This window comes from Neopelma chrysocephalum, unplaced genomic scaffold, assembly GCF_003984885.1.
Source record: "Neopelma chrysocephalum unplaced genomic scaffold, ASM398488v2 Primary Assembly neopelma1_62, whole genome shotgun sequence".
Classification (NCBI taxonomy): domain Eukaryota; kingdom Metazoa; phylum Chordata; class Aves; order Passeriformes; family Pipridae; genus Neopelma; species Neopelma chrysocephalum.
In genome coordinates, this window is record NW_020897719.1 from 3535898 (window position 1) to 3562428 (window position 26531).

The 26531-nt window shown below is 39.8% G+C and overlaps 1 protein-coding gene across 1 annotated transcript in view; it reads left to right on the forward strand.

Moving 5' to 3' along the window:
* The window catches only part of NELL2 (neural EGFL like 2), a 152252-nt gene extending 143352 nt beyond the window's left edge, over window positions 1-8900 (forward strand). The window contains exons 17-20 of the mRNA XM_027682182.1: window positions 1842-2035; window positions 3018-3194; window positions 5270-5494; window positions 8095-8900. Coding sequence (XP_027537983.1) covers window positions 1842-2035; window positions 3018-3194; window positions 5270-5494; window positions 8095-8145 — 647 coding nt within the window. The 3' untranslated portion in view covers window positions 8146-8900. The remainder of the gene's footprint in view (window positions 1-1841; window positions 2036-3017; window positions 3195-5269; window positions 5495-8094) is intronic.
* The last annotated feature ends 17631 nt before the right edge of the window (window positions 8901-26531 follow it).

The window sequence follows — 26531 nt, forward strand, 5'->3', positions numbered from 1 at the left end:
CCTCCAGATGCTTCAGAAGGTAATGAGGTAGAAGGTGTGGAGATCTGAGATGACTTGCCTGTTCTGGATTATCTGATATATAAATAAGTGTACCAAGTGTGCCCTAATGCATGAAATGTAGTCTGTCTCCCAGAATTTATTATTATTGCAAATTGAATGTTCTTGCTACCTGTATACCCTTTTGGCTATACGATTCTTTTTCACCTCTTAGTGTGGCAGTGAGTGTCATATTTAGTATATGCATTGTATATACTAAATTGTATATACAATTGTATATTGTCCTTTTATCAGGCTTAAATTTGTTGTCTTCCAGTTCCATTCACTGTCCCTTGTCTTGCGTGTTAGGCAATATGGAGAAAAAAAGCTGTCAACATATCTTCTCTGGAGTATTTTTTTTTGTTATGTTCTTTTAGAGATGGGCAATTCATTTCTTTTCAGTTTTTCTCAAATGACAATTTTCTCATTCTTCCCATAAGCCTAGTCATTTTGCAATTTTTTAAAGATGGTACCACTGTAATTGCACACAATATTTGAAAGAAACCCACAATGCTCCTTATTTGTACAATGGGATTCTAATAATTTCCTTGCTGTTTTTCATTCCAATTCATATTCATGTTAGCAACTTGTTTACTTTTTTTTTTTTTCACTGCAGCCACACTTGGAATTGAAATGATAATGGAGTTATTTTGCTTTAAACTGAATGTGCTTGAGGTGAATTGGAGGTTTCATTTCCATTGTTGAACCCAAAGCTGAGTGTTCTATTAGGTTTTTATGCTGATGGTGAAAGATACATGCATGACCGTATTGCTTATTTTGTCTCATATTCCTCTGTTGGACATTTAATTATAACAATACTTTTTAATAATTAAGAACTTGGGCCATACTGTTCTGAAATTGTATTTAGAGTTGAACTCAGTGTATCGATATTTACAGTCATCATAGTTCTAATCTTTGCTCTGTTTTCCACTTTCGATTGCATATATCTGTTTACTTCATGACCTTTTGAACCTTTTTTCCCAGATAATTTTTCTCCATTTGGACAGCTGGAAAAAGCTAAATAAAGACTATTTGAGTAGAAGGTAGTTTGTGCTGCGAATTGGCTCTTGCAAAGTAATTGTGTGTACCTTGATGAAATAGATCTTTAAAGGTACTCTTGAATTCTTTGAGATATGATTGTTTTGAAGTAATTTATTTTTATTCACTGGAGACACGATTTTTTTTTCTTTATTTTCTATTCTAGACACAAGAGCTATAGATATCACTGCAACTTGAATAATTAAAGTATTCTAGTTTTCACACTGATAAATGATGCAACTTTAAGTATGGTCTCTAATAGATGATGCAACTTAAAACATGGTGTACTTGCTTAAATGAGCTTACAGGTCATATGTCATCTTTCACATTAGCTTCTCAGCAAGTAAACTCAAATGTGCTAGACAGAACACAGAACTAGCAAAAGGTTTTGAAAACAGGATTCTGAAGCTGTCCTTGTTTCACTGAACATGGCTCATGAATGGTTGCCACAAACCAAAGCTCTTCAGGGAGCAGAGAATTATTTTTTTTGCATACTTCTTATGATTTCTTCATTCTATCTACCTTACTCAGTAGCATTCACTTAGAAAGATGTGTAGGAAAACTCACAATATCACGTTTTAAAAGCTGATGTGACTTGTAAAATATTTTTTTGTGAACTTGTAAGTTATTCCTCCCCATTCTGGTGAAGTACAAATTAATTTTCAGCTGAAGGCTTTAATGGCTAAGAATCATTTATATTGACTACCACAAGAACATTTTTGTTAATTGAATGTGGTCTAAGAGCATTGCATGGCATGTTTTTGCAGATATTGATGAATGTGGAACTGGAAGGCATAGCTGTGCCAACGACACTGTTTGCTTTAACTTGGATGGTGGGTATGACTGTCGATGTCCCCATGGCAAGAACTGCACAGGAGACTGTATCCATGAAGAAAAAATCAAGCACAATGGTCAGATTTGGGTGCTGGAGAATGACAGATGCTCTGTCTGCTCATGCCAGGTCAGTACAAATGGAGTTAGCTGCTTCTGTGAGGTGGTGGTAGGGATCGAGGAAAGAGCATCATGATTCAAGTGGAATTCCTGGTGTAGCTGCCTTCTCGGGTGCATGTGTGGTGCTACAGAAAAATAAAATTGTGTCTTACATAGGGTATGGAGGAGAGCTTCTCTAACCTGCACAAGCAGAACATCCACGGGAAGTTTATTATATGATACCGGGAGAAAGACAATAGTACTGTTTTGTTAGCAGAGATGCCATCTGTGTTTTCTTGGTGGGAGTAACAGCATTTTCTTGCAAAGAAACTGTCTAGATACATATTGGGGTTGGAGGCTGACACCAGTATCTCTAGCAGATGGCTATAAATAGAAGTAAGTTCTGTATCTGCAGAGTAATTCACCTTTTCAGCTGTTTGCTGTGGGAACTTTGGTCCCAAGCTAAATGCTGATGGAGAATGAAGGCCCAATACACTGGTACCTATGTCCCGAGCATTTCAGCAGTTCAACTTCCATTGATATGGGTTGAATTTCAGATCACCTATCACTTTCCTTATGTGAATAATTACAGAAGAGAGGGATTGATCTTCCTTGGTACCCTCTTCTACGCTGGTATTCTATGATACTATGATACTCTATAGTCTGAAGTTTAAACAAGATTCATCCAGCCTTCATATGAAAATGACAAATTTAGTACAGTCTTTTAGAATTTGACCCTTGGGAAAGACACCCTTGGGTTTCACCACCTTAGAGGAGAGCTGCCTGAAGATTGGTTGTATGAAGGATGTAACAGGCAACAGGGGAACTTTATGGTAGTTGATGAGTGTTTATTGGGGTTTCTAACTTGTTTTGAATTGTATTTTGACAAAGATACTGCGAAAAAACTTTTGAGCTACTGTCTTAGAATCATGGCAAAAAATCAAGTTTTGGCCCAAGTATGGCTGAGTTGTGCAAATTTCTACCATCACTGTATGTCTGTCTTCTAAAAACAGAATGGATATGTGATGTGCCGGCGAATGGTCTGTGACTGCCAAAATCCCACCGTTGACCTCTTTTGCTGTCCTGAGTGTGACCCGAGGCTCAGCAGTCAGTGTTTACATCAGAGTGGGGAGCTTTCCTATAACAGTGGTGACTCCTGGATACAGAATTGTCAGCAGTGCCGCTGTTTGGTAAGGCTTCTGATTACAGCAGCAGAGACAGGAGGGAAAAAGTATATGAGATATTCTGATCTGTGAATAGTTTAATTTTCATGCATTAGCATCCACTTAATTTCCCCTGAAGTACGTATATAATCAAAATGTGGTTTGCGTGGATTTTTGTCAGTATTGTCAAGTTCCTGTTAAAAATGCATTTTGACACAATACACATAATATAAATTATTTAATCATAAAGATTGTTTTAGCAAAGAGTGAAGGTCATTTGGATGTGGCACCTACACAGCAACATTAATGTGTTCACATTCAGAGACTGATCAAGCAGTATAAGGAAATTCTAAATATGTATTTATTATCCCAATTGATAATTTCAAGGATGCTGGTAGACTAAACTTGTTTTTTCATTCAGACATTTTGAGTAACAGAAAAGTAAAAATACACTATATATTTTTCAAAACAGTGAAATGAGTTTTGAAAAAAAACATCTATTAAAGCTTGTCATCCTTTTTCTGGGCATGTATTCCATACAAACTGTTCTACATAATGCTGCTCGGGAAGTTTCTATGACAGAAAAAATCGCAAGAAAAAAACATCTAGCTTTTGTCACAGGTTATCTGCTAATGTAAAGTCCATGTAGCAGCTTTGGCTTGTCAGGATATCATGAATAACAGCCAGAAACCAATTCTGTAGACTGTGCTTTCAGTGCTACCACTGCTAAAATCCAATTAAATAGATTCCCATGTGCTTCATTAAGTGTCTTAAAAATGAAACAAAACAACCTACAGTTTAGTATCTCAATAGATGTTTCTTTTTTTTCAAGATGCTACTTCTATAGCTAAAGCCTGCTTTCTTTCAGTAGTCATGGATTTTTTGGGGTGACAGTGTATTGTCTAGTCCTTGTAATGTCCATCACTGCAAAAAAACAGATTGAAGTATCAAGAGCAGTGGCTGGTTTCAAAGATTGCTTTCATTCTTACCACCATGTAGTTCAAGAAGAAGAAAATTGACCCAGATGAGAATTTTGTAAAAGACTAACTTCACAATACTTTCTGCAACAAGAGAGGTAGATTTGGAGCCATGACGAGTGTCTGAATTTTTTTTCAGCCTCTGCTCTGGAGATAGTGAACTCCTCATGCTCAAAGTCTTAGATACAGTTTTTGTGAATATCCTGATTTCCTAGGGCCACATGCTGTTCTCTTTGCCCCCCTTAAATCCAGACTACTCAATCTGTGCTCAAATTACCTGAATAACTTGGAGGTCAGAGATGGACCTGCTACCCCAAAAAAATGTGCATTAATGACTTCTGTGAAATCTTTTCTTTGATCTGCAGCTTTGGCCCTTGTCCAGAGTGAAGGGAAGTTGATTCCAGCTTCCAATAACTGATGTGAATAATTAAACGTCTTTAGATTTGTGATCAGGCATACAGTAATTTCACCTCAGGATATTCTGGCTCAACACAAATCTCTGCTTTGAGCTTTTCTTACCCTGGCTGTACTAAACCCACCATGCAGAAAGTGTGATTACACTTGGAAGTTTGGTTATTCCGATCACAATATTCTAAATGGATGGTAAGTGGGTAGAGGTCCTCTCACTGAAAACACACTGGTGTTCCCCATTATATTGGGCTGCTGGTAGCTTGACACCCTTAATCTAGCCAATGCACTTGTAACCATGGCAAAAATAAATTTGAGGGCTTTCTATGGCAAACCAACAGTCTGAATAGAAGTGGAACTAGGTGAAACTGGAGATTTCAGAGGACTTTTGCAGTGCAGTCATGTTATAGCTTCTGTCACTTGCACGAGAGTCTCATAAGGACAGACCCATATCTGGTATTGCATAACTTGTATGGAGAATTTTCAGCTGCAGTTTGATGCAGAGTGTTTGGAAGTAAGTTAATATACTTCCTGAATAGCATGCAGAAAAATGCACCTGACCTGCTATGTCTCCCACAGTCAGTGTTCTCTGTGCTGAATTCAGAACAGGACCAGATGGGAAAAATTAGCTAGCTAGAAATACAGTGCTGATCCAGAGGAATGGGTGATGAAACAAAATAAGAGCTAATAATCATATTTTGTTCTCTCTGAAAACAGCAAGGAGAAGTTGACTGCTGGCCTCTGCCATGCCCAGAGGTGGACTGTGAATTCAGTGTCCTCCCTGAGAATGAGTGCTGCCCACACTGTGTTACTGACCCCTGTCAAGCAGACACCATTCGCAATGACATCACTAAAACATGTCTGGATGAAACCAATGTCATTCGCTTCACTGGATCTTCGTGGATTAAGCATGGCACAGAGTGCACCCTCTGCCAGTGCAAGGTAAAGTGTATAAAGATAAAGCTGAGATACTTCTCTCCTGTCTTGTTCTGTGGCACATCAATATTAATGCACTGAGTCCGGTCAGTGAACAGTTGGTGTCCACACTTGTTTTAAAGCAGCAGAGATGACAGTAAAAGTGTTCAGCTTAGTTAATTGTACTTTTGCATGTGCTAGAAGGATGATTTAATTGCTAGGAGGTCAGAAGCAGGACAACAGCAGAGTGCTATGGAGACAGTAGTGGTCTTTGCTTTTCCACCAGTATATTCAAGTTTGATCATAGAGCTCCAAGCTCCATGCTATCTTGGAAACATGCAAATATAGGTATTTAAGCCTAGACTTTGCACAAGAAACTTGTTTAGTGTGATACTGTAGTGTTATTGGAACTGATTGAATTGATTTTGAGAATAAAAAGACTAGTTATATGGCTACATAGCTTTCATGCTTTAAAATTAATAGCATAATCAGCATGTTTAGAACATTTACTATTTTTATAGTCAAAGGACTTCATTGTCCAAGGAGAAAAATTAATGGCTATGGGCATATGTGAATTCTGGCATCTCTTTTTAAGGATACAAAAGAAAAGGAGCTTAAAATAAATGTTTCCATTCAGAGTAAGCCTATAAGTTAAATTTTGTTTTCTGCCATCCAACTGAAGAATAACAATATGTGTTTCCACAGTAGCCAAGGAGAGAGAGACAGCAGGATTCATCCATAGTTATTTAATTATTACTGAAATTCACAGTTTATTTTGGGCTTTATTCTGTGTCCTTCCCAAGCAAAATGCCTCCCAAACTCTAATACGTGGTACAATTAACTGCTTTGAAAAGGTGCTCATAAAACAATCTAATTTCAACACCTCCTTCTGTGAGAATTCTGTGTGATCAGGGAGCAGAAGCAGTCAAGTATCACCTTCATTCTCCATTTAGCCTGATTCATGCTATGTGCAATAGCAGCTGCTGCCATCAAGGCATAGTCCTTTCTCAAGGGCAGTGGTATGCACCAGGTAGGTGTCAGCATTTGTCTTGATGGCAGAACGGGTCAGTGGTGAGAAGAAAATGCTGTAATCTGACAGAATGGCTAATGGTTAGAAAGCCAGCAGCTGCCTGAAGGATATTGAAACAGGCTTACACACACAAACCTGTACTTTTGGGGTCTGTAGCTGGTGGTATACTCCAGCTGCAATGCTAGAAGTTACTTTTTGCTCGGGCAAGTTGCTGAGGTTCTTTTGCATCTGTTTCCCCACCTGTAGAACAAATAATGGTGTGTGATTCTTTCCTAAATCACTTTTTAGATTCAGTGATGGGAAATGTGTTCTCGTTGTACTGCTAATCAATGGCAATGCAGAAGGCATGTATCAGTTCTGATGATGGCCACCTCCCTGCTGCTACAGTCTTCCCTTTTGTGTTAAGCAAAGACTGAACCCTAAGCATTGACTAATTGGTATTTAGTGTAAACACATAAACAGACTAATAAAATACAGTGCTGCATTGTGAACATAGTTAAGATTAAAACAGATACTCTGCCAAACTCCATAGTTTTAATGACTCAGATGTGAATCTACGTAACAGTGAAGGTGTACTACTTTGTCCCTAAGCAAACCGAATCTCACTCAATTCTCTTTACAGAACAGTCTTCATTTTGAAATACACTATCTGCTCGTATTGCTGGCATTTTAATATTGCAGTTCTGCATGCAAGCAGCCTGCTCCCTCCAGATCAGGTTAATGGTGTGTCCCGTTTGTATAGTGCTCCTCATTCATGTTATGTCACTCTACGTTTTGCTTGCAGAGCACCACATGGAAGGTCAAAGCTCCAGTCTAAGCCTCTCTAAGCAAGCTATAGCAAAATAGGTTTACACAAATCCTTTAAGAATTCAGAAAACTGGGTGTCAGCTAAAGTAGACTTAGCTACAAAAACATTTCTAATCACAAGTAAAGAAGGTGGAGAGTAGGATTGTAACCTCCAAAGTTTAGTCAATTAAATGTACTTGGAGTAATTTATAAATAATACTCAGCTTTTATTTGTATTGTGAGAGTCAGACTGAAGAAAAGAAGTATTGGAGGTGCAGAAAATTATTTCTCCAGTACTTTAATGATGTCCCTGGGCAATCTGTTCCCTTAATTGCTAATATTCTCAGAAGAATGTCTGGACTATCAGGAAAAAGTTTATGGATTAATGTTTGCTGGTGTTACAGCCAGGATGTATTGACTTGAAACATTCCAGGCTAAATAAAGCCCGGAGTCACTTCTGCCTGATCTGAATAAAACTCCCAAGTGCCCTGTCTTGTTCAACAGCTTTATGTACTTGAGCAGATGCCTGATACCTTTATGCTGGGAGCTTTTCTTCCCCTGATCCCAACTTCTTTCAGTTTGACTGTTGTAGCTCTGGGACACAGACCATGGCAAACCAAGCAACTAGAGGAATCATAATAGCCTGTTCCCCTGGGCAAAGTAAGGACATGATGACAATGTCATGGATCTGATCCAAGTCTGTATGTTCAAATCTGATGGGTATTTGCAAACAGCCGAGATTGTTAAATTTACTTGTTTTGTACAAAATGCAAATAGTTTCAATTCTTCTTTCTGTTTTTCTGTTCTTTAGAATGGCCACGTCTGTTGCTCAGTGGATCCACAGTGCCTTCAGGAACTGTGACACCAACAACCATCTCTCACAAGCAGTTTCTGGTTAAAGAATTTTCCTTCACAGAAGTAGACCTTTAGACCAAAAATTGTTCAAAATTAAAACTAAAATTAGGTTGGTTTTGTCTATCTGAAGTGCAGATATGTGATGAACTCAGTTACCTGAATCAGAGTGAAATCTTTAGGACTCAAGACAAGCTCAGATGTGTAAACCCTTGTTTGAAGTTAGGCCCAAATCTTCTGGCTATTTGTCTGTCTGGCATCCTTGTGCAGAATGTTTACGTTAGTGTAAAGTGACACATTGTAATGCTGTACATAATGATGTCAAGATCCAAAATCAACTAGGAGCTCTTACAGGGTCTTCTGAAGCTTTGAGAGTCCAACACTTGACCAGAACGCAGCAGTTTTACCTAATCATATTTGGAACTGCACAAATGTGTTTGATTGCTTACTACAGAACTTAGCAGATGTTCGACTAAAAGGATGAAGCCTTCAGGAATAAAGAACCTAGCAGCTAAGATGTGATATGTACAGTATGTGCGCTGGAAAAAAAAAGATAGAAGTTATTGTTAAAAAAAAAAGAACAAAAAAAAAAACCCAACAAAAAAGAAAACCCGTGATGCACAGGCATGGCTTCTTAATGTTTTCTGATGGGAAAAGTCATCAATATTTCCTTGTTTTACTGCACTTACTATTATTTCTTGATTGACTTTGTTCAGTATAAGCTCGTTATTGTGCAAATTTAAATAAATATTTCTCTTACCTTAAGTTTCTGTTTGTGCCATCTTACCTTTTCAAGGATATAATTTTCATGTGTGCTGTTAATTCGTCTCCTTTGCAAGCATTCCAGGGCATCTGGACAATACAGGTGATGTATTGCCTGTCTAGCTCCTCTACATATGGGATCTTATGCCCAGCACAGGCTTATGCCTATTCTGTCTTATCTTTGTTAAGACATGCATAAGCAAGTTCATGCATCTGAGTCATTACAGTGGATTGAACAGCAAATTCATGTACTTAAAGATCAGACCCTGTGTGCCAGCAGGATGTTGTCACCCACAGTCGGTACAGACCATTCACATGTGACTTACATCTGTTCAGATTTACAGGGGATCTTCTCCAAATTCCTCCTCTCTCCAGCTGCCATGGGTTGGTTTGTTTTCTGTAAGCTCTGCAGCTGTTTTTATTGTTTGTGTGAAGTATCTTAATGCATGGGGATTACTTCAATATGCAAACCTGATTTTCACTGGTGTTCTGTTGGGGCAATAAATAAAAGAGGTTATGTGACCAAAGCTATGTTATTCTCAAAGAGAAATAAAAATAAAACAATGCTTACAAATTGCCTGAAAAGGCTGAATTTGTAAGGAACGCATCATGAACAGTGGAGGCAAAGAAGAGAGAAGGAAACTGCCCAAGATAACAGCATTGTTTAAAAACTGCTTTAGTGGTCACGTTCTTTTCAAAGTGCCTTGCTGCTCTTCAGCATCTCCCTGACCAGTTCAGTAGGCTGCCATGCAACCTGGACAGGCAAAACTTCCATTAATATTACCCCTGTGTATTATTAAGTTACAATGCAAGTCCATGTATGTGGTTTTACAAAACAGAACAATTTCCTGCGAACAGGTGCTACTTCACAGTGTTTTACATACAGCAAGAGATCAAAGTAATCCCATGAAACCCCATGTATCTGGTAGATATTCCCTTGAACCGTAGTGTCTACTGAGTACTGGATGTTTTTGATTTAGGGAATGCAAGAGATGCTAGGCCACTGAATGCAAATAATATAAACAAACCAAAGAAACTAAAAATCTAAAAAAAGAAAAATGCAAGAAGAGCCAAATGGGTAGTTTACATTTAACCATTAAAGTTACAAAGATTCTTAGACCAAGTAAACTCTTTTCTTCACTTATTCCATAAATAACAGGTATTCAAGAGTTTTTAGTGTTTTGTCCCATTCCTGGCAAGCTGCAATCACAGTTTTTAAAGAAGAGAGTTAGCTCCCTGAAAAACAAGCTGCTTTCTCTACCATGTTTTCTTGCTCGCTAGTAATTGTCAGGAGGTCATGTTTTCCCCTCAGATGCTGAGACACATCTCCAGTGGATTTCAGCAGCAGCTAGATACCTGTTTCTGAGAGAAAGTTTAGCAGAAGTTGTTACCATTTAAGAACTGCACTGCAATTTCATTCAAGAATAGGTACAAGATAGACATAGAGAATGAATGAAGACCAGAGTTCTTTTTTTGAAAAGAGAAACAGAATCCTTGGGCTCTGGCAAAGGCTGCAGAAAGCTCTGAAGAAAAGCAGTGGAGCTGGTAGAGGCAGATATCTACAGAAGAGTTGTGAGCATTCCTATTTTGGGTCAGTGGATAGAAAAGTTACGGGTGAGACAAGTGTCTCTGCCCTAATCTGGTTCAGTGCATCTTCCGACATCGGTTTTAGACCTGTAACAAATGTGAGAACTGGAAGGAAAATTATCTCCAAATTTATTTTCTCAATCCTTTCTCAAAGGCAGAATAATACTGGTGTTTAATCCCAGCTTTTAATCAAAACTAAAATCGTGTATAGATGGAAAACAAACACCACTTTTCTATTGTTACCTACCCTGACCTGAGTGTTGGAGGATCTTTCTGCTATTGTAGGTTTGTAAAGCACAGTACACTAAAAGGCTAAGAAGCAAAAAACTGAGACGCAAAAAACTGAGACACAAGGTAATAATCAAAACTTGAATCAAATCCTTGGAGAGACACTCAGCGTTACATGTATGTAAAGAGCAGAAGTCATACTTCTGAACAAAGCTGGAAGTCTCTGCTAAATAAAAAATGAGAATGGGTTCAGTGAATATTGTTTAATTTATCAGTGTTCAAGGTTACTAATCAGTTGGGAGACATGTCAGTGACCCTCATTTTCATTCCCTTTCACCCCTTCTTCCCCATCTGCCTCCTGTTCAGCCAAGCCAGTAATTAGTAGCTCATGTTTTTAATTTTCCTTGAAAAGTAAATTTAAATATTATTAAAAATTGATGTCTAATTTCCAGGCCTAAATTATCTGTCAGACAATATAGTGCATAAAAAAATACATTTCTGAATGATGCAGGTACATTGTGCTCTCTTACTGGCCTTTCATTATTGATGCACTGTTTGCAGTACCAGAATTCAATAACTTCCATAAAGGAATTGTCACCTCTCTGCAGAGTAATTGCCCTAAGTTAATAGACCTACAGATAAAACAGCAGAGATATCTTCAGTTACAATGCTGAATTCAATGCTATGGTGAAACAGGTTGACAAAATGCAGCAGCCATTGAAAAGGGACCTAACTGGGCACCTGCAAATTTTTGGTACTCACAAATTTACCAGGTCAATAGTAGCCATTGCATTTTTATAGGATGCCTAAAAATGTGTGTTTGTGCAGGGCTGTGTGTGTTTATGGAGGGCTGTAAAAGTGCCCTCCTTAATTTCCAGCATAGGGTCTTACCATTAACTCCATTGGCCTATAGCAGGTTCACCCTCGGTCACCTCAGAGAAGAGCAATCTCATGAGCCACAGAGCCCAGATTCTGCTGACTTCAACTGCAGGATGTGTATGGGGTAGGATCTCCTCCTCCACAGATTCCCCAAAGTGAACGAGAATGCCGCTGCAGCAAATGGCAGTGCTCAACTCACACGGCCTCTCAACAGTAGGGAAGTCCCTTGATTTCTCAGATAAAAATAGCAGTAGCTTTAAAGTAGGGCCCTGCTAGTTATTTTTTAATAGTGTAACTTACTTACAGGCAAATGCAGTTTAACTTGTTCCCAAACCTGTTAATAATTTAAGCTAAAATTCACTAGCTAGCTTTTGCCAACTCTATGAAGAAAATGTTTCAGAGTAACATGAGTAAGAAGACTAGAGCAACTCTGGCATCTCCTGAGTGGGTAGCCTGTGTCTCTTTTTCAGTGTACTGGTAAAAAGCCCACTGCAGTCATGTCTTCCACCCAAGTCACCGTTGTATTCACTAAGTCACAATCCTGGCTGTCTCTCCTGTTGCTGTTTTGATTTCTAATTAAAAATTAAAAATGTCTTGTTGCTTTAGCATAGTCGTCAAATCTCTGTCCTGGGGGAAAAGACAAAGTGTATCACTGGATTTTTTATTAAGGAGAAGCATTTTAGAGAGGGCCTGAAAAGAAAATGTTAAAAGCTGTTTCTCAGATCTCTGTGGCTGTTTAACAGCTGTGTGAAGGGCCACTAGCATGTTACTGTATTTCACTTTTTTCCTTTTGTCAGTAAGATGCTAATGCAAAATGATGAAAACAAAAAATCAGTTGTTGAAATCACTTATTCACCTAGATCTGCACTAATCAGTATTTTCTTATTGCCAGTGTTTACATAGTCTGGAAAATACCAAACAGGTATTGTTTACAATAGCAGGAGATATGCAACCCTATGTTGTACTAACTTGTTCACAGATAATTTATGTAACTTGAAACTTTAACTACTACAAACCATAACAATCTATTGATCTCATATATTTCAGGTATAAGAGAGCCAAACTCAATAACTATGCTTCATCCTAAAATTTGTTTTTTCAGTAATCTCATTTTAGGCTTCAAATGTAACTCCCAGTATGTCATTTATGTATCAGCAGTATTGCTTGGAACCATAAAATAAAACTCTTTAAGGGCTTATTTTATGACTGAGTCATACCTGAAAACCAGAATAACTAGAACTGCATCACCACAGGTAGAGCATCTGTTTAAATGGAACAACAGAAAAAAGTAAAGCCTTAAGTACAATTTTGTGTTGGGGAGGGAAGACAATTTCATGGAGAGGAGAGGGGACAAAATAGAAAACAAAAACAGCAAACCCACTCATGCTAACTCGGTCCTGCCCCTCTTTTAATGCCTGCTGATCTGAACAAGAAGAGGGTTGCAGCCTTTGCATGGTTACCTTAGTTTTCACAAGAAGCTCCTCATCTGTTGCTGCTTTTGGATATTTCATCTGAGTGAACCACAGCTGTTTCCTGTTTAGTTTCCTTAGTGCCTTTGGTGAAAATGTAAAAAATGCCTGGGACCATCACAAAGCAGGTTGGGACTGGCCCCCTTTGAAGCAGGCACTGTACCACAGCTGGAGCCTCCTTCCCAAGGCAAGCTTGCAGGCACCAGTCTAGCAGAGGTGGGGGGAGCACCATCTACCTAAAGGTGTAATCCTAAATGTGCAGTGCTGCTATTTTATTAGCTATGTATAGTTGGGTCCTCCATAAGCTGTGACAGAATGACCCAGCTTTCCAAGGCAAAAATCTTGTTTGCCTCATTCCCACTTGCCATGAACAAAATGTGAGCGCTCACAAACACACCTCAAAATGCAGTTCTCTCACAGCTTTTGTGTTTCATGATCACATGGCTCTGCAGAAGTTACCCAAGTCAGCTGAGACCAAGCCCCATCCCATGGCCAGCTTTCCCTCTGTGGGACTTCTTTGGGGAGATGCCTGTGGACTCAGCTTTGCAGCTGGCACCTACATGGCCTGGACTGAGCAGCTCCTCTTCTCCTGCCCAGCTGGGTTGGGCTGGTGAGAAATGGATATCAAATGCCAGTTAAGGAAGACAGTGTGAAAATTTTGCCTTGCAGACATTGCCAGTGGCCAGCTGAGTGAGTAATACTGATATTACTTAAATGATCTTTTTTAAATTAGGCTGCTTTTCCGTTTTAAGTTTCCATTTGGTAATAATTACATTTGATGGGCCCTGATGCTCCTTTGAAGAACACAGCAGGTGAGGAAGAAATTATTCTTTCCTCGCTTGGTAAACTTGAGAGGCTGCTCAGGTCCTGTTGTCTTCAAAGGAAAGAGAAATGCAACCCAAAACCAGCCTGTGATCCTACCACAACCAGTACAACACATCAGAAAAACACATTGCACAATGACCACAGTCCCTGCCTACTCTGGGCAGCCTCCATCCTCAGCAGCAAAAGCACTTTCTTTTAACATCCCTGTTACAATGAGGGGAATGATGTGCTGCTCCCGCATGAATCTCATCCATGGGCGCCAGTATCAGTACCTGGCAGATTACTGTGTTGACCTGTCTCAGCACAGCACTGGTGATTTTATTCTCCCATGTCATCAAACTTTCTTACATGGAATTTTTCACTCCTTAGGCTAGAGGTCACTCATGTTGCTTTAGGGGTTTTAGCCAGTGTTAACCATCCCTTTACAAAAAATAAATTATATATATTCCCACTGTGCATTTTATATGTTCCTAACAAACTGGAATTAATTTCATTGAATTTGGATAAATTTGTAGCCAAATTCTTACTTTAGTTCAAGTTTTTACAGTTCAGACTCTCTGCGTTTTCCACTGTTCTGGGAATTGAACCAATCTGAGTAAGTGGTTGCTGAAATTCTAATTATCTTAGTTTTCCTTTTGAATGAGGATTAAACTAAACCAAGAATCCAGTTGTGGGATTTTTTTAACAGAAGCATCCTCCAAAATCTGCCAGTTTGCACCCTCATGCTCACAGATCTAATTTCTTGAATCTTCTTACACCAAAATTTAAAATGTGTCATCAGTTCCCAGCAAAGCTGTAGATATTCAGACATTTATACAGCCCATTTACTTGATCTTTTTATTTCTTATATAGCAAGTTTTTGTCATTTGTATAGCTTTCAAGTGATTTGTGCATGCTTCATGTATTTGAATTGCTTCTTGTGGGTAGTATCCACTTGCACATAAAGCTTCTCAGCTTTTGGATTTGAATTTTTTTAGCTATTAGTATTTAAGGTTCACATATGAAATATATCCTTCCATACACACCTGGTCAGCAGAAGAAAATCCTACAGAGAGCTTTGGCCCAGTATAAATACTAGAGAATACAAAGTTATGTTTGATTTAGTATTTTTAATAGTTTCTGTGTTTTATTGTGTTCTGCAGCTGTGTTCCAGCAGTTTTGCATTAATCTACTTCATAAGTATAAACCTGGATTCTGAAAAATCAATCAGTACAAGGTCAACTGCACCCATTACCTACATAGTGTGAATCAAAGCACATTTTGGACACATGGACATTTGTAAGAAAATAGAGAACCAGAAATTTCACTGTAACCAAAATGCTTCTCATGTTCAAAGATAAATATACAGAATGGTTTCAAGTGAATTAGGTAATAAATTTTTCCCTAGATTTAGTGAAAGCAAGATCAGGGGAAAACATAGAAGTGAATTTATACTATGTTTACCAAGTGCTGTACTGATCTACACCAGAAAATTCTGAGAAGGCACTGACTGAATAGTGTGGATATTGGTCAGCTGTTAAAAAACTTCCTCAGGATGAAAAAGTATCCTTCACTGAAAAACTTCTGGTGCTGAGCTTTAGACGTTGCACAACTGATTAAAGGCAACTAAACATATTTTCAGATGATGGTGCAGAGCAGTTTAGGGAGGCTGCTGACCTCTTCTTTGCTCTAGTACAGCTGTCTTCTCTGTAGGCTTCCTTACAGTGGGTTAGGGGGCAGCTACTGCACTGTGGTTCAAGGTCTTCACATGGTCACTGTCTGTGGCTGTCTAGCCACACCCTCAGTACTGGTGTGGGTTAAATGCACCTACTTCTGATAAAATCCCCCTGCCATGGAGGCCTGGCAGCAGTAGGAGAGCTGCCACAGATGCTGCCAACTGGTAGCTTGCTGTCTTGAGGGGCTGTGACCTTCAGCCAAGGAGATACCAAACAGACATCAGGGAGTGGATCCAAGACCCAGAGAAGTCTGTGGAGACATTTTCCTCATCTTAGGACCAGGGACCTGAAATATTTACTCACATGCTAAATGAAGAAGTGCTATTAACCCATGTTTTTTTAGCATGGTTGGAGCACTTACACATCATATCTGGCACAGTGCAGACATGCTCTTCCATCACTTTCTCCACAGGGATGATGTTCAAAGAAGCTATAAATATATATAAACCTGAAAATTATGTCAACTAGAAATAAAGTTAGTCTGTTTGACTGAGGCAAAAAGAAAAGAAGTCAAATCTGTTTTAAAGGTGGTCTGGTTTCTGAGAGGGAGCTTGGGTTGGTAGTGTCAGGAAGGCCCTGGCCGTGTCCTTTGAAATGTCCCAAAGGAAAGGATCCATTTGATAGGGGGCAGATTTTCAAAGAGTGCACAATTAGGGGCAACTATGTAAAAAATTACTGACACAAAGAACAAGAAAGACTCAGAGACATGTAGCTGAAACACCATGGATGTGAAAAGAGGGGTCCAGTTGGTCCGATTGTATGCCTTGGTGCCCCCAGTTACTGTTGGGGTATCTTCAATGGCTTAGCAAGAAGGTTACTTTCCCAGAGGTTCCCTGATAAATGTCTGCTTGCCCATTAACATAGCTAACATTTCCTAACTGCACTTCGTTATGCAGCCTGAGCTGATCCATGTCCCATTTAGTTCATAGGCAAAAGTTCAAATGGAACAAATTTTTTATCCTCTTTATGCGCTGCATATAATTTCCCTCCTTTATGGTCAGAATTATAGCTTCAAACCCAGAAAAAAATATCCAAAGCACCTGAGGCAGAAGAAAACTCATTTACATTTATTCTGGGATAAAACTGCTTTTTAACTCTGAGTCCAATTTCTTCATCACTTGCACCTTTAGCTCTGCACAGTAGTAGTTCCTCAAATCTATATTGCTTTCCTACTTGGCCCATGCTGTAGTTTTACATACGTACCCCATTAAAGCAGCAAACATTTTTTCAATGTATTTAATAGAAATAGATACATAAGCTCACTGGATAATGTGTATTATTAGAATTAGCAATGTTTTTGATGTGGGATGGCGACATATTATGTTAAAACAAAGTCATTTATCATGACCTGAATTTGTAAGGTATATATCAGACATTGTTTATCCTGAAGAAATGAATAGAACTTGAGAATTTTTTTGCTGAAATGCTTGCATCAACATTGTACATTTTCAGAAAGCAGTATGATAATAATGAATAAGATGAATGTTTGATTTCAAGGGCTGCTTGGGACACGCTAGAATTACCTGACTAAATAGAAGTTGTATTCAGCCAAGCTGTGTTGCAGTGGCATGTCTCAGTGCTCTTCTGGGATAGAGGAGCCTGGAGTATAAGACCCTTCTCCGTTTCCTTCTTCACTTGCCCAGGAAGCAAGTGCCCATCCATTACCCCCTGCACATTTCTGTGTGCAGAATTTCCTTTTTTTCCCCTTTTTCTTTTTCCCTATGCTTCTTTTTTAATCTGATTAAAAAAAGACCTCTCTCCTTCTCGCTGAGTGCCTAGAGCCTAGCCATGCTGTCTTCAGCTTGGTTTCTTTTTTGCCCAGGACACTTGCATTCTTGGATGTCCAGTTACCATAAGGTATGTGGTAGACAAGAGGAAGGACCTACCATAAACGTGCCCCCGAGTGCTGTGGTTAGGACTTTCAAATGTCCTTTAGTGGATGCCTCTGAGGAGACAGAAAGCTGAATGCCACAGACCAAGGGCCCAGTGACAACAGGTTGTCAGCGCTCCCAACCCACACAGCTTTAGAGCTAATCAAATAACAGAACGGCAACTGATCGTGCACTTGCCTATTTCATTCATGGACTGCTAAATATTTTTTTAAATATTGTCTTACAGGAAGATAGCAACATTTTAATAAATAATTTTTAATTTAAAAAAATCTGCATGGGATATAATCTTAGTGTCATTTTTAACTTACTAAGTAGCTTTTATTCACTGGGCCACAGAGTCTTTCGTTAACATCTGTGAAGGTTGAAAAATGTTGTATCAGTCACTGAAGAACTCTCATTTTACTTCCAATCTACACTAGAAACAAATGCAGAATTACAGGGGAAGCATTAATAAAAAATTGACACTAAGGACTTATTGCAAAGTGCATTTCCTAGTATGCATCAAGAGCTAACAATGTAAAAAATTCTATACAATTCATGCTTAATATAGTGTGGTTTGATTTTTCAAAAAGAACAACATACTTGACACTAGGCTTAAAATTGTCTTCATAATTAATAAATCATTTGAAAGCATTTGATCAGTGCAGATGAGCAGAAACAATGGCATCATGGTGGCTGTTATTATAATAGTCTCTCCCATGTTTAGGTGATAACAGGAAGGTAAGGAACCTGGTCCTCCCTTTCTGATCAAAAGTGATTTACTTTGACTCGAAGATTTAAAGCCAGTGAACCCTGTAGAGGGCATGAACTTACACAGGCAGCACAAGTGACCAAGAAGGGAGCTGATTCTGCACCACAATTAAACCAAAGGACTTATTCTCTTCACTTCTATCTGAAGAACTGCTCATCTTTCTTTGAGGGCCATTGGTGGGACAGAAGAACAAACCAAAGGCTCAGCTTGGGCACTTTTCGTCCTCCATTTTCCTTTCCCTGGTCTTGTTTTTCTGTGTTGCAGGTGTTTATCCGTTGAGTTTCCTGGCACTGTATGCACAATGTTTTTACTCATTAGTCTTGCATTGCTTTCATGTTCTCTGACCACTAAAACCAAACCTAACCAAACAAGTCTGTCAGGAATATTTGGAAAAGCCAACAGGGCTTTTGGTAGAGACTATACATTGCAAGAATGAGAGGAGTGGCTCATTTTCCATGTAGTGGCATGCTTTTGAGCCTCCTTCTTACCTCCCACTTATATGCTTGTCACAGATAGAGCCAGAAGGTCACAACCACTTCACTCTCCTCGCTGTAGAAATCAACCAATCAAAACTTCCATATCTTGCAGCATTTCAATTATTTATGACTCCAAACCTAGTAGAACAAATACATTTTTAGGCCTGAATCTGAAAGCTAGAGGGGAAAAAATGGCATCACAACTCAATAGAAGTGAGCAACACCAGACTGGAAAATAGAGAGAAATCCTCCTGGCATATCTTTGCTGGACAATAAGTCATAAGGAACATAAGGCATCTGACTTTCTTTACACTGTTGGAAGTGTTCATTTGAAACTATGCCATCCTGATATATTGTTTAATATTCTATTTGGAAGTACAGCTGAGACACATTCAAACACACGCATACCTTCCAAACAAATAGACTGGGTTTAACATATCAGACTAGATGTGCTAGACAGCTCAGCACCTAGCTCCTGCTGAAGCCTTGATGGGAGCCAAAACAAGCATCTTATCAGTTACGTCTGACCTGATCTATATACTTGGAAGATGCCTTTGACCGTCTCAAAAGCAAGGGCTGAAGTAAGCCACTCCTGTTGAGGAGTGATGAATCCGACAGCCCCAGAGTGAGGAACGTGCCACAGCTCCCTACCTCCAGATCATGAATCCACGTGCCTCACTCCCAGAGACATTCCTCCTTGGCCCCCAGGCCAGGTGCCTCACTTACCAGCTGGTCTAGCTTGGTGCTGACCAGGCACAAGCACTGAAAACACACCCTCACTGTGACCTGCGTTAGCACCATGGGCGCACCATGGTCCACCCCTGTCGCTCAGCCATCGTGACTTTGGGTCTGCAGAGATGAGACTTTCATGGGCCAGTGGCCCCTGTGACATCCCAAGAGGTGCTGATCAGGGAGTTATGGGGGCTCCCCAAGCTGTGGTGTTCTTTGAGGGTGTGTGAGCAGCTTTTGTCATGTAACCCCACACTCCCTACCCTCTGCTATCCAAGACTGCACTAAATGACTTTTGGCTAAGAAGGACTTCGTGTTGGATCTTACATGGTTATTGTGGCTATAAGCTCTCATCAGAAGTCAACTATAGTGAACTCTGTATTGACAAAAAATGTCACTGAAAATGAGCCAGAGAAGATGTTCTTATGAACCTCTCATTGATATACAGATTTTTTAAAGAAAAATGGAAATGCTTCAGTAGAAGGAAGCGAGTGTCAAGTGAAGCTTTTCAGGACAGAACAGGTTGTAGCTAAAGAGTTGCACTCTTCTGAACAACAAAACAGAGTAAGGGCTATTCATCAAGGCAGTGAGTGTTTTGGACACAGTATTTCAGGTAAAAAAAAGATGCATATCTATTTCCTCTTCCTGGGAAAGCCCTCACTCTTTCTTGGTTTTGACAGGACCTACCTACAAGAAAAGGAAACCCAACTGTACAATCCAGCGAAGAAGAAGAAATCTCAGCCCTAATGCCTGTTGACAAACCACTGCTGAGTTGGTGGACATTCCTAGGGTGGTATGGGCACTGGAAGTCTCCACCTGCCTTCATGGGGCACAGACACAATCTGGACCTGCAGGGGACCTGCAAACGAGGTTTGAAGGGATTGTGCATTTTCTAACTTCATTACAGGGAATGTGCATGATGTGCCCAGGATGTACCCACAGACCCTGGTTAGGCAGCATAAGCCTCAGGATGGGGTACACAGCCCTGACCGAAAACCTCTAAGACACAGAGAAGGGGGTTGCACACATTCTCAGGTTAGTGCTGGTCAATATTGGATTCCATCTCTCACGTTTTCTTCACATTAGATGCATGTAGAGATGATGAAGCTTGTTTCTTGTGCCTTCATTGTGAGGGTTATTTATGTGAGTTGCTGGGCTTGGGTTTTGCTTGTTTTATCTTCTCTCATATGATTGCAGGGTCAGGATCACTCTGCATTTATGTTTGGGGTTTTCTGGGGGAATATTGAGTAGCGTTCCCACTTTTGAACTGGCTTGCTCTGAAACAACTCCCAGAAAGCCACTCGTCAGGAACAGCATCATGTTCTCCACTGTGCTCCAAGAAGAACGGCTCACTGCCTGCAGCCTGTGGGGGCCAGGGGCAGGCAGTTCCTCCTGGGATCATGCCTTTCACTGTGGCCGTCCCATTGGTGTTTTGTCCATCTCACTGGTAACAGTTTTGGAAACTGAAAAAAGGCGTATTTATCCTCTTGCTTATTTAAATGCAGACAGGCTAATGTTGTCGCTATTTAAAGTAATGGCAGTCAGCAGAACAGATGCTTAGGATATGAGTGCTGGTCTATCATTAGAAGTTATGGTCTATGATTAAAGGATATTTTTCCTATGGGAAACTACAGCCCTCTGGGACTTTTTGGCTTATTAAGAAAGTTTAGAGCCACCATGTCTCTCTAGCAGAGATAATATAATGCAAACTCATTACTGGTGCCAAATATTGTAGCCAGCAGCATGTTGTTCTTGTTCCCACTAATGTTTCTTGATCTTCAGACTACTCTGTTTTGACTCTTGTAGGTTAGTGACTTTGAGTAGAAAGAATGAAGTATCTTAATTTATTGATATTTATATTGAGATCTTAATTTCTTGCAAGTACCTAAAGGTACTCTTGACTTTACCTTGTGATTTCATAAAATAATATAATGTAATGTAATGTAATACAATATATAATAAATTATATTTTCCACTCTGATTTTCTCTTGTGCATTATTTTCTACATAACAGACCATTCTTAGATTGATGCTTAGATTGATAATTTCAAGGATACAGAAGGGATTTGGATGCACTCATTTCCTTGAAATGAGCAGCAACTGTGTTTCTAATTTAATTGAGTGATTCTGAAAAATTGCAGATTTACAGCTTAGTTTTAACAAAGGAATTATTTCCTTTCAGGGAACAAATAATCTGTAACATGGGAAGCTGTAGCACATAAGCCAGTTCCTGCCTACGTCAATTCTCACCAGAAACAAATCTAGCAGTGTGTGTTCTACATTTCTTTGGTTAATAATGTGAATTCAGTTGTATTTGGTAAATAGAAAGATGTGTATTGCAAAAGTTTTCCAACATTTCATTTAGAGTGTAATAAACTGTGTTGTTTGCTAGCTTTGTGGCTTCTCTAAGTTTCTGATTGTACAGTATCAGAAAAATCGATATCTCATTTCTCACATCAGCCAGATGGATAGGCCAGTCAAGGGCTTCAGCCAAGTCTTCGTGCCATTCTGACAGGGCAAAACCCATATTTTCCCTATTTCAAGCTCTACTGTTTACAAGCAGATATTGACAGCTTTGCAGTACTTTCTCTTGGTAAGATCTATCACAGTAGAACTTAGAAGTCTTGCTGGCTCGGCTGTATTTCTTATACCTCTTCACTTGCCAAGTAAAGTTATAAATTCTTAGGGTGGTTCTTACTTTTGCGTGTTCTCACTAAATGTTGAGATTAGCCAAGGAATAAAGGAGATGTTCTGACTTGTGCTGATCCTCCCAAAAAAGAGGTGTCATGAGATTTTGGCTTGCAAAAACCTGGCAACTACACTTCCATGCCTACTGATGAAATTAGTTTCCCTGCATGGCTGTATGGCAGAGCTCTTTATATCTGTTGCAAAACAAGCTGGTGAAGAACCAACTGGCAGTAGAAAAAGTGTGTTTTTTCTGTTCTGTGGATGTCATTGTGCACATTAAAATAACAAGTATTTTTTAATACCAGGATTAGGAAGAATACTAATATTCATATAACAAGTATCTTCAAAATTAGAAGAGAGATGAAAAAAGATATAACTGAATTAAAAACATTATTAGTGAAAGCATTTAATTTTTACTTGTATGCACAATATATCATAATCACATCCAAGAAACAGTATTAAAAGATACCCAGACCTTGTGATTGCCAAGTGAACCACGCATTAGATGGGAATATCAAATAAGAATTATCCATTTAGGTCTGGTTGGTCATCCCACTCACAGTGCTTATTGCATATTATTTTTTCCACAGAAAGACACTGACTGTCAAAAAACCCCCAAAACCACAACAAAAAACCCGAATTGATTTACCCTCTGCATTAACAGGGGCTGAATGTATGAAAAGTCCTCCATGACAGTTTCTTCATATGTCATATCATATGTGATAGCTGATATACCTGCATATGAAGTGGTTGTGAAGTGTGCTTTAAGAAAGCTAGTGCCAGCATTTAGGGCATCTAAAGCACTATCAGTAAAGCCTAATTCCCATGTAATACAAGAAATTTAAAATTCAAATGCAGTTATTCCATTTTCCACATCATCCTCAGGAGAACTACAGAAGCAGTTCAACTCCCAAAGGGAATTTGTGTGCAAATGCAGACTCTTCATATACTACTGGAAAACAGCAGAATACAAATGAGACCTATTTTCATGTTCATCCTCTTAAAATGCCGACCAGTCCAAGGTTTATGATGAGCCCAGAACGTCAGTCTGGGCCTTCCCTCTGCTTTGTCACATCCAGTTCCTTCAGGCTCAGAGATCTCTGCAGAAGCCAGCCATGTGGGGATCCAGAGTGACAATAGCCCCCGTGGGCTGAGCTTGGTTACTCTGAGGCCTTGTCAATACAACCCTACACTGCTGTGTTTTATCACAGTGCAACTCTGAAACATCAAGGGCTTGGCCCTTCATTTCCCCTTGAGTTTTTAGGTCCAAAATTTTGAACTGCGACCTGGAGGCTCAAACCTAAGGCATTGTTCCTGCAACCCTCAGAGAATGGAACCAGGAGCAAACAATGCCACAGTATTCTCTAATGCCTACACAAAACTATGAAACATAGTGGGTGTGCATAAAGCTTCCTAAATGACTGAAAGTTATGGGAGCCAGGTTTAGGTTTGCAAAATTAAATATAGTGAGGTATGAATACATTTTCCTTTCAATTTTAACTTCTGAAGTGTAGCTGATTCAGACAAAAAGCTCTGCTTTGTCTTTGCCAATGTTGATGCAAGGTGTCATTGATTTTAAGCTTTCAACTGATATCAGACAGAATATAATGTTTCCTACTGTACTTTTTGAAACTTACTTTTGTTAAGCATAACCTGTACTATTCCTCTGGAAATGGAATTTAAAGATCATTTTGTCAGAGACATCACAAAGTGCAAAGAAACAACATTTGCACAACTCATTTTTAGCTGGTCTAACTTCAAGGCAGAAATTGGAGTTAAGGAAGGAAAATAAACCATGACATAAAAGCAATGCTTTCTCCTTTTCTGGATGATTGCATGCTCAGATGGCTCTTAAATTCCCAGGGGATGTACAGATTGAGATGAAATATTGGTTTGGTATAACAGCAGCATGGAGATCATAGCTATAAGCTATTTTTGTAAATCATAAATCAGTGTCTGAACACCAAAGCATGGAATACTATTCAATTCATACATTATCACTAATTACATTTTTTTACTTGACAATGTATCATCACTCATGTAAATAGATATAAGCTATTTTTTTCACCCATAACCACATAACTTGTGCACAAGACGATGACTTCTGAAAACTGTCAAGTGTAAATCAGAAAAAGGATATTTTTGTTATTAGTAATTCTGTGCCCAGTTGAGAAACTGATCCTTCTCACTACAACCCAAGGGTTTGAACAGTTCTTTTCCCGAAGAGTTTATTCTTTAACAAGGCAAGGCAAGCAGAGGTTCAGAGAACAAGATGCAACAGCCAAGAATTGAGACTGAGTGACAGTTTCCATTCAGCATGTTAATTCAATTCTTCTTTTTCCTTAAAAAAAGAACACCTGAAAACTCTGTAAGCAAGGATGGGGTACAGAGGTTCTGAGAGAGAACCCTGACAGCCTTGGAACAAGTGACTGATTAGTATGGAGGAGAGGAAAGACTACAAGTTCAATGTGCTGCTGTAACTTGTTTCCTAAACTGTTGGTTGTCTTGATCAGTTAATTTTCAGTATTTCTCAGCATGTGCCCTCATCCTCAACCTGCAGCTGAGAACATTGCCTCTGGAATTGGGTTCTGCAGGGAATGTGCCAGTGCTTTTACTCTGGGCTCACAACTCATCAACTTCACAAGTGTCAGCTGGCATAAGCTGCAGACATGATCCTCACTGCAGCTCTTGCTGTAGCACTCTTCACCCCTGCTCCCCTGACTGAAGATGTCTTTCTGATCTCTTATGCTGCACCCTGTTTCTTCATTGCCCACATCTATATGAATCAGAGTATGACACACTTATTCTGTACAGATGTCCAAGAGCATTTGAGGTCTATCTTAAGTCATCCTTACAGTGTTTGAGGGTGGGTTTTCTGGAAGCAACATGTCTTTCTTCTCAACATCATGATTGAGCTGCAGCAGCTCCAGCCAGCTGGAATCACTCTGACACGACAAAGAGGAACTCAGGAGACAAAATGAACTGAGCTTCCTCTCAGTCACTCGCCTTCAGCCATGTTCACCAAAGCCTCCTACGTTGCAATAAAATCTTGCCAATCATCCTGCATTGGTGAGTGACACCAACGCTGCCAGCAGTAGTCCAGTGCCGCCAGACGGTGTGAGCCAACTGTGTGCAGCCAGCATGCTGATGTCAATGGGGACTGTGGGGTGTGGTGGGGCTTGTGGGGCATTTTTCTCATCTGTAGGTGGATTAGTGGGTAGTGTGCATGTAGAGCACTCACATTTCCCAAAGGTGGATGTGTTGGTGAACCAGCACCCCAGAGGAGGGCGGTGCACCTAACCATGTGCGTGTGTGTGGGTGTGTGGGGGGGTGTGTGTGTGTGTGTGTACATACTTAGAAGTTTGGGGGATTAGTCATGAAAGGACGCATAGAAATTTTCATGTGTTTCTTAACATTTGCTAAGTGCCTTGAATTGTGGTTTATCTGTTGTGTTGCTGATACCAATCCTAAATGTGTATTTGAGCGCTTGCCAGTTCTTAGATGCTGCTAATAATCAAGTGATTGTCTTCTATCCCTTCTGACATGTCTTGGAGATCTGAACATTCTCCCTGTGGGACACCCTGCACTGTCTCCCATACTGTTACCTCACAATCCCTGGAGTCACGGACTGGGGTTGCAGAAGATGACCTTGCAATCCAACCTTAGGACCCCAGCAGCACCCAGCTTCCACTCTTCCTTTAAGCTGACCATGAGAGCAACTAACCTGGTGCTGCCTAAGATTGAGGTGCATTTGGCAACCTCCAGCATAGATGTTCAACTGGTTCTGAACCTCCTGAGTACCCTGGTGGACTCAGTCATGAAGCTGGAGTTCACAGGGAAGAGCTTTCCTGAAGTGGCTAGAGAAGGGTAATCCTGAACTGGACTATGACAACAGTATGACTTGCACTGGCTGCCTACTTCTCCAAAGCTAAGACTGTCCACATACAGAGTAAAACACTGGAATGAGCCATTGACTAACTGAGCAGCATCTTTGCGTTGGACTAGGGGAGGTGGGGTCAGGCTTTTTCCAGTGGGGAGGAAGTCTTCCTTTGCCGATGTCCATGTGTTCTGTTTCTATCCCATGCTCTTTAACTACATCATATGGCAACCTGGGCTTCCAATGATTAGTTGTGTTACACAGAAAGCAGTATTTGAGAGTGTGAATAGTTCCCCAAGAGCTGCTGGTGGTATGTGTGAAGTGTACATTTTTTGCACAGAAATCTATCACAACCTTTCTAGCAGCAGGTATGAAACTTCTAGCCACAAGCATATCACTGGAGCATTCTTTGGTCATCTAAAATGTTTGTCCTCAGTGCTCTTGACTTACATGTCAGTAAGTATCCACTGGGTGTGAAGGCTTTGTTTTATTTGCAACTATAGTAAAGGCATTATTAGA